At 40.4% G+C, this 9,098-nt stretch overlaps 1 protein-coding gene across 3 annotated transcripts in view; it reads right to left on the bottom strand.

Annotated features, from left to right (window-relative positions):
* LOC143742339 (HEAT repeat-containing protein 5B-like) overlaps nt 1-9,098 on the bottom strand; it is a 68,688-nt gene that overhangs the window by 16,364 nt on the left and 43,226 nt on the right. For all 3 annotated transcript variants that reach the window (XM_077235188.1, XM_077235189.1, XM_077235187.1), the window contains exons 26-30: nt 7,544-7,720; nt 5,962-6,184; nt 3,041-3,250; nt 2,833-2,960; nt 1,748-1,883 (exon numbers count right to left, since the gene is read on the bottom strand). In XM_077235188.1, the coding sequence (XP_077091303.1) occupies nt 1,748-1,883; nt 2,833-2,960; nt 3,041-3,250; nt 5,962-6,184; nt 7,544-7,720 (874 nt within the window). The remainder of the gene's footprint in view (nt 1-1,747; nt 1,884-2,832; nt 2,961-3,040; nt 3,251-5,961; nt 6,185-7,543; nt 7,721-9,098) is intronic.

Below are 9,098 nucleotides of genomic sequence, written 5' to 3'. Positions count from 1 at the left end.
GCACTAACGAAGAGCTGGTCTGTTTGTCCGCTGTGCGTGACTGACCACTGCACTGAGACCGGAGACTGCTAATATCGTGTGAGGCGTGTCAGTGACTGATCCCGTCTGGAGCGGACTGGTCTGAACTGATCATCGTCAGGCGACGAGCCGTAACCTTGCACCCAGAGACGAGAGGACGGGCACATGTGCGCGGCTCGCTGGCGGCAGTGGGCACAACCCCGTAATAGCATGAGCAAAAACCCTCCTGGTTCTCAAGTGCGCGCCCATGGATTGTATACTGCCCGCGAGCTTGTCAGTATTTGCATACTTCGCGACAATTGGCCAGCTGTTCCCAAGCTGGCGTTAGCCTAAAAGATTTCAACAAAAGTGGAGAAGGGAGCAGTTCCCGCAGCATCAGCTGACGCAAACGGCTTGTTGGACGAAATGCAGCGCTGCGCAGACCGATCGGCGGCTGACTCGAAGCAGTGCATGCCGGTTAGAACATGTGTCCGACTTGACACAGCGCCGACGCCACGTATTAGCGCGAGAGCGATTGGAGAGCAGCCGGAGAACTTAGCGAGCGCAGCTTCTCCAGAGCGGCTCACGAGCTCCAGTGACGACACAGCTGATCCACGATTGGCCGAATCCACCGCATGACAACAATCACGTGTGTTTCGTGTTTATTCAAACACCTTCAGCTCCACGTACGTTCACAAATCTGTTTTATAACAGTAAAATCTCTTTTCATGTAGTCGTGATTTTATATTGTGTCATGTTTATCAAAATAAAACTGATTAAAAAACGTAGACTTCACTACATTGGTTTATTAATAGTATAGGCTTATTTTGAACATTTTTCTTGTACAAACAGACGCTGTATTAAGCAGTAGTATTGAATGAAAATACCTCTGAAAAGTCTGTGTATTTGATAAATATTGCATTTATTTCACTTCAGCTGTGGTAAAGTATGCAAACACAGTGCGGGCGTCACTACGGGAATCAAGAAGTGTCCGAGTTCACGTCTCTGTTTTCAGCTCCTCTGCCTGAACACGCAACTCTCACTGAATTATGGGTATAACTTCTGTTAAGCTGTAAACAATCAGTGAAAGGTTCGCTCTATGAACGCAATACGTTTTTTATAAAAAATGGGTACAATAAGATAATTATTAGATATAAATAAGACATTATTCTACTCACCCTTCAACCATTGGACATTAAAAGGACATTTAAAAGTGTAAAAGCATCAACAAGGCACTTTCAACAGACCAAATAACCCAAAAGCGCAATTCTTTCCACAGCAATAACGGACGGGTTAAATATCATTGTAGTAATATATATATATATATATGCTTTTACAGCGGAGTGCAAAGGGAAAAAAATAAATAATAATCATGAGGAAAAGAAAGCAGTGACTGAAAAGAGCTCTTGCCATACATATTCTCGTTATAACGTCACGTTAAAATAAAAATGTTATTTTCATGATGTCTGAAAATAAATCATGAAGGGAAACTGACAGCTCATCCAGTCACACTGACTTATGATTTAAAATGATTCGTTTCAGTGTTTTTGAATGGAAGTTCCTCGAACCGAAGTGCCAGCCATAATTTATAACACAGTAAGATCGTCAGGAATGAGCTGGATAGAAGTATCAGGCAACAGATTAGGAGACGCTTATTCTCTAGATTGCTTCCTAACCCTCAGAAGAGCTGCTAGTGGTAACCCCAGCAGGGAACTCATCACAGTTTGTTGAACATGTGACGTCGACTCACTTCTGATGTGCTGCAGGTGCTCCTGTGCGGCGCGGATGGTCTTCTGCACCACCGCCGTCACCTGTAACTGCATGCTCTGCGGGTCACGGGTCAGCAAGAGCCGGTGAAGCACGTTCAGCAGCTCCACAGCCAGCAACTACAGCAGAACACAGGCACACACACTTAAGTTGAGCCACTGTAGTCACTTGGACTATTTTAACGATGTCTTTAATAACTTTTCGGGGAACAAGTTTCAATCCCTTAGAAGCCTATGGAGGAGTGATCCAGCTCTCAGATTTAATCACAAATATCTTAATTCGTGTTTCGAAGATGAACGAAGGTCTTACGGGGTTGAACAACATGAGGGAGAGTAAATACTGACAGAATTTTCATTTTTGAAATGATCATTCAATATCAAAGTATATCGCGATATACATTAGTTCAATAAGGTGATATGATTTTTAAACACATTTCTGATATTTAAATATAATTACAGCATTTGCAACTGGCTACGTTTACATGCAACCAAATAATCCGCTAGTAATGGGATTGACGGCTCAATCGCACTGAAAGCCTTCATGTAAATGCCTTGATCCGATTGAGCTCGATCCCAATGTGATTTCGATCGGACTGAAAGGAGTGGTTTATTCGTTTTGTAAACACTTGATATGATTGAAAACCGAAACTGAAAGAACTGCGCATGTGCAGTGACGTAGAAACTGCGTAATGACGTATGACGCGCCGAACGAGCTGTTCTTCCTGTTGAATTAGAATCTGTAAAGTTTGTAAAAAATCAAAAAGCCCAAAGAACTCTGCTAAATTAATTTAACATGGCCTTTAATTTAACATGGCCTTTAATTTTAAGTTTTTTTCAAAGTTTCTTTATATTAGTTAGGCTAGTTGTTTTTCTATGGTATTCAGCTATTCAGATAAAATTAAATGTTTTGCAATAAGACTAAATACGAATGAAATCTACGTTTTTTTTATCTTATTGGAATCGAAATTAGGAATCGATGAGCAGAATCTAAATCGGAATTGTTTAAATTCACATGGACCGAACCCTATTTCCTATTGTCTGGAGTCAAACACATGAAGCGGATGTTGACCTGGTCCTCTGCGATGTGTGTGCGAGCGCTGGGCGAGTCCATCAGCGTGCAGAGAGCGTGCAGACACGACATCACATCCTCTATGGGCTCCTCGGCCCGAGGGAAACACAGGAACTCAATGCTGATGCCTGAAACACGTGAGAAAACAGCACTTTACACACCGGGGGAGCAAATGTGAAAAATCCAAATGCATTTGCAGATAATTTACCCAGAAGAAGGTGCAATCTGTCCTTCACCAGATCATCAGTGTTTGCGCCGGGCGTAGTGATGGCGGCGCTCTTGCTCTCGCTGGAGTCCTCAGCCGTGCCGAAGCCGGTGCTACTGAGCCACAGAGCCTCGGCGTGCAGGACTGATGCCCACGAGCTGCGGTAGTGGAGCCTGGCTGTGTCTATCGTCTCCGGAGTGTAAAACGCCCCTCCTGATCAAACAGAAATCAGTGTTATCACGGCTTTACACTGAGCAAGTACAACAATACAGGCCCATTCACACCAAGATAACAATAAAGAGTTATAGGGGTCCTATAATGCCCTTTTCACTAATGTCAAATAAGTCTCTGATGTCCCCAGAGTGTGTATGTGAAGTTTTGGCTCAAAATACCCTCCAGATAATTGTATATAGCATGTTAAAATTGTCACTTTTTGAGGGTGAGCAAAAATGCAACGTTTGTGTGTGTGTGTGTTTGTCCCTTTAAATGCAAATGAGCTGCTGCTCCCGGCACAGGGGGTGGAGCTTCAAGAGCTTGTGTCCATGCTTTAAAGGGTAACTAAACCCCTGGTCAAAGCCTGACTCCACCCACTGGTAATATTTGAAAAATGCTGGAAAAGTGGGCGGAGCCCAGCGGAGATAGAGGGGACGAACCGAGGGCGGGGCTGAGCGGGGGGGGGGGGGGGGGGGGGGGTGGGGGGGGGGGGGGGGCGTGCACCTGAGACCCGAAAGTGACAGCTGCTGTCAAACTAGCTAAAATGGAGTGACGCAAGTAGCTTTGCAACAGAGCGGTCATTTGAAGTCGAGAACTTTTCTCCCCCACCTTCACCTGAAGTGGAGGAGGGTGAATTGTCTGTGGACACCAGCTCAAACTGCGGTCTTGACTCCCGCATCGCGATCGGCATCCGATTATTATTTTATTCAGTCATTTTGAGATATTATTTTCCAGGATTATTATTACTATTACGTTCATTATATTTTGCTGCTATGTGAAAAAAATAATCAGCAAATCGCGCCGGCGCGTTTGTCGACACCAGAGGATTAACTTTAGCCTGATAAGAAGGAACATAAATTGTGATAAAAATATATGCTCACTCACATCATGACGCCGCTGCGGTGGTGGAGTTCATGCAGGTATGAAGAGCAGCGTTTGGCAGCGCGAGCTGTGTGGAGGAGCCCATTTCCACTTCCATTGCGTTGGAGAAGCAATCCCACGTAAAATGCAGGTTGCACACTGGAGCTATAGGCGAGATTAACTACCTAGGCTACACGAAATAATCTAAATAACTATATAAATGCTATGCTAACTAGATGCTAATATATATCTATCCTGATCGTTTTCAATACGATCGTAATTCCAACTCCGACTCGCTACAGTAGTTTTGACGGAACCAGATGCTTTTATACCAGCGGCTGCCAAGGGCGTGGTGACGTCAGAGAGTATTCTACGTCAGAGAGTACCCCTACTGCAGGAGCTTTCCGTTTAACCTGAAGAGGGCAGCACTCAGACGTTTTTACACCATATATTTGAAAATTAAACACTTTATACCCAAATGTCAAAAAATGTACTCGAATCAATGAACAGCATTTATGAAGCTCCATCCTTACAGATAATTACCTAAAAAAAGTTGTTTTAGTGTTTAGTTACCCTTTAAAAGCTGGAGCATTTAAAGCGGCACATGACAAAACTGCTTAAAATAAGCAGAACGACATCGTCAGCTGGTGTGAACACTAATATAGTTATCTTTACAGTTTTCAGTCTTACGGGCCTTAATGCAATTCGTCCTCCATGGGAATCTGCTGAGTTTATAAAATCAAATTAAGACCTTTTTTAAATACTAAATTAAATTAACAGTAAGTCCATGCAGAACAAACCCAAAATGTTAAAATAGACCATATATATCAGATTCTTTTACTTCATTAAACATTCAACAAGGTCTTAATAATGATCAAAATCACAAAACTGGGGAACGCCAGACCTGACTTGACTTAATAAATAAATACATGAATAAATATACGAAGAAATGTAAAAAAACGAAAATACATAAATAAATATATGAAGATATAAATTATTTATTTTAATTAAAAAATTTAATAAAATAAGAGAGATAAATGAGTATTTATACTTTTATTTCCTTATGTATAATTGTATTTTTTTCCACATTTATTTATTTCCACATTTGTTTATGTATGTATTTATGTCTACATTTATTTATTTATTTCCACATTTCTTCGTCTGTATGCTATGCTAATGCACAGCAATCGATCATTTTGTCGAGGTAACGGCATCATTATGAGATATGCTGATCGACATGATTTTCTCGTGGCCACGAGTTAAATGCGAAAACAACCTGCGTGACCATGGCAACCTTAATTAAGAAAAAGCGCAGAATTAAGAAATGATTATATTAACGTATTATATTGCACCATCGCACCTATACAGCAAGCAATCGAAGGTATTTGGTGAGCTGATGTTTTGAGTGAAATCTATTTACTGAACGTGTTAAATAACACTTACTCTTTCCTTGCCTTTTAAAGTCACCATGAAATCTAAATGGACAGTTCTTGTTTTTATGGAATATTGCAGTGTTTATTCGAACTGATTTATCAGTGCACATCATAATTGTTTTAATATTTTTTAATCAGAATAACTTCCTCTTGCAGCATCTCTTCTCTTCTCTGATGATGTGGGTGGGGCTATAACTTGTCACTCACATGACGTCAGCCAATAGCAAACCACAACCATCTAATCAGTTCCCCACAGACACAATCAAGCCCCGCCCACATTTGTTCTTGTCACAGAAGCGTTTAACTGGGATATATGGCACAATAGAGAAGAAAAGAGCAGCGCAACTTCCCTTTCATGCAGATTTGCAGACTATTTATGTTCTTGAATTTGATCTTGGTATTGACGAGCTGATGTACCTTCGGGCGGCAGCTGGCTGGAGAACTCCGCAGGGAGAGTGAGCAGAGCATAATCCCTCAACACCGACAGCCACAGACGGCTCAGAGACGGCAGCTCCGGCTGGACCAGCGTCATCAGGCTGTCTGGAGGAAGAACATCTCCTTCCTCATCCTCATGCTCGTCCTCGTCACGCTGAGGTGCAGACTCACACTCCTGCTTGATCTTCATAGCCACCACAAACACCTACACCACAGAGAGAGACAATAATGATCATAATGATGCCATTTATCTGAACCCTGTAAAGCCTGAAATAATCAATAGTCAGAAAAAAAAAAATATATATATTTTATATATATATATTTAAAATGGAACAGTTCATTGAACCTTCGGACAAAATCTAAAGTAAAAGTTTGCACATGCACATTTCTATGGACAACAGGAGTAAATCTGATGCTTGTAATGTAAATCAATGAGATCTTTACAGTACAGCAGATACTTGCATAAAATGCATATAAATATCAATATCTGCCAATAATATGTCTTAGTAAGATGATATTATATGAGTTTTATGATAAAACTTATGGTACTTATGGTAAACTTTACTTATGGTAAAGCTAGTTTTTTTTATTTGCAATAAAATGATTGAGAGATCAATCAATGATTTATTTATAAAGCACATTTAAGACAGAACCGAGGTTGACCAAAGTGCTTTACATAGAATAAAATGTAAAGCATTTTATGATATGAAGAGAGATGAACAAAATACCTTCCTCAAAATCCTGATGATCATATTTCAGACTCGTGATTTTTCTAATAAAATTATGTCTGGATAATTAGGTAAACAGAAGTTGTCATTTACTTGATAAAAATCATTAAAGATCTAATTGGATTTATTTGAACCCTATAAACCCTGAAAAAAAATAATAGTCAGAAAAAAAAAATATATATATATATATAAAAATGGAACTGTTCATTTGTACCTTGAGACAAAATCTAAAGTAACACTTTAGAATGATTTTAAATGTGTGTTTTTATCATAATTGATACATAGTGAGAATATGGAGGAAAAATCTGCTCAATTATTCAGAGACTCCACTGAGCACAAATATGCAGATGCTGATATTTATATGGACAAAAGGTAAGATGAAATTCTAATGTTTGTAATGTAAATCAGAGAGATATTTATAGCAGTACAGCAGATACTTGCATAAAATACATAAAATTATCAATACCTGCCAATAATGTCTTAGTAAGATGATATTAAATGCTTAATTTTATCATCAAAGCTCTGTAGTTTTAAAACATATAATGCAATGCAATACAATGATGATTGAGAGATGAACAAATTAACCGTCCTCAAAATCCTGATGATCATATTTCAGACTCATGATTTTTCTATAAAATGATGTCTGGGTAATTAAGTAAAGGGAAGGTATTCTTACATTTACTTGATGATAATCATTAAAGATTTCACTGCAAAAAGAAGTGTTTGAAATATAATATGTTTTCTTGCTAAAGTGTGTAAACTATCACTCAGACACAGAAGGACTGTCGGAGACTGTGTGTGACAGGTTTCTGTTGTAACCCAGTGCACAGATGTACCTCGGCCCAGGCCTTGAGCACCGCCAGCTTCTCCATGGTGGTGGCGCTCTCGCTGTACAGCTGGCTGGAGGATCTGCCGGCCTGAAGCTTGTCCAGCGACGACACCAGCAGAGTGTGTACGCGCCGCAGGTCGTTCAGGTCACTGACCACACCGCTGCCTATCCACGCACTGCACACCTGCACACACACACACACTCCGTGTCAAATGCAGTGAACATGAGCCGAGACAGCACGGGGGGAAAGAGTAAACGTACATCTATTATGCAGAATTCACCATTACATGGTGTTTGAACATGTGCGTCAGCAGTGTGTGAACAACCACTCCTTTTTTATCCCCATAAATCCTAAGCAGTGTTTCAGAGCAAGACAAATACAAAGGGACAATACAAAACAAAAATACAAAGTTGTTACTCGAGGATGGATCAGTAGCAATTGTTTGTGATCCAGCTTAAAAAGTCTGTATATATTAGTTTACTGTTAGTTGTAATGAGTGGCTTTGTGTAATTCGCTGTGTATGTTGATGATAATGATAAAGAGAAAGAGAAATAGAGTTTATGGATAAGACTTTAATGCACACTTCTTGTACTGCGTTTTATTGAGCTCTTACAGTATTTCATCTTCTGTGTGATGTATAATAAACTTCATAAAACTCATCTTTAAAGGAACACTCCACCGTTCTTTGAAATAGGGCTTATTCACCGTCTCCCCTACATTAAGATACCTGGGCAAAAGCATTTGTGTCTCAGTGCAGGCATTTTCTTAGTTTGGCAGCGCCGACGCTAGCTTAGCTTAGCATAATGAATGGAATCCTACGTTGTCAGGTAGCATGTAGTGAGTAAAAGTGATAAAAAACAAACAAACAAAAAAAACGAATTACTTCTTGTGGCCTGCGTATTCACAACGAGTACAACTAGCAATTCAGATTAAGACTAGGCGAAGTTGTGGGATTTCAGGTGTTGCGTGATATCTCTGCGCCCAAGTAGCAGTGCTTTGCCTGTGATTCACTAATATAGTCCCAAGTCAATCTCTGCCTAGGAAATCGCCTAGTCTTAATCTGAATTGCTAGTTGTACTCGTTGTGAATACGCAGGCCACAAGAAGTAATTATATTTTTTTTAGTTTTTTTTTTATCACTTTTACTCATGATATGCAACTTAGGATTCCATTCATTATGCTAAGCTAAGCTAGCGTCGGCGCTGCCAAACAAAGAAAATGCCTGCACTGAGGCACAAATGCTTTTGCCCACCTATCTTAATTTAGGGGAGACGGTGAATAAGCCCTATTTCAAAAAACGGTGGAGTGTTCCTTTAAAGCTTTGGCCATGGAACGAGGTCTGCTACAACAGGCTTGTACTGATAGTGGATTAAAGCAAGATGACAACAGTTTATAATCGTAAACTGAACTTGCAAGAAAATTAGTGCGTGAGATTGTCCTGTTGTATTGTTGCATGAGCTCTTTTTAGCTCCGCCCTCTTCGTGAAAGGGGGCCGGGAGCAGCAACTCATTTGCATTTAAAGGGACACACACACACACAGTTGTAGCTCCGCCCTCTGTGCC

This window comes from Siphateles boraxobius, unplaced genomic scaffold, assembly GCF_051911475.1.
Source record: "Siphateles boraxobius isolate OS27281-9 unplaced genomic scaffold, OSU_SipBor_1 19, whole genome shotgun sequence".
Lineage (NCBI taxonomy): Eukaryota > Metazoa > Chordata > Actinopteri > Cypriniformes > Leuciscidae > Siphateles > Siphateles boraxobius.
This window is presented reverse-complemented; position numbering and strand designations above follow the sequence as displayed.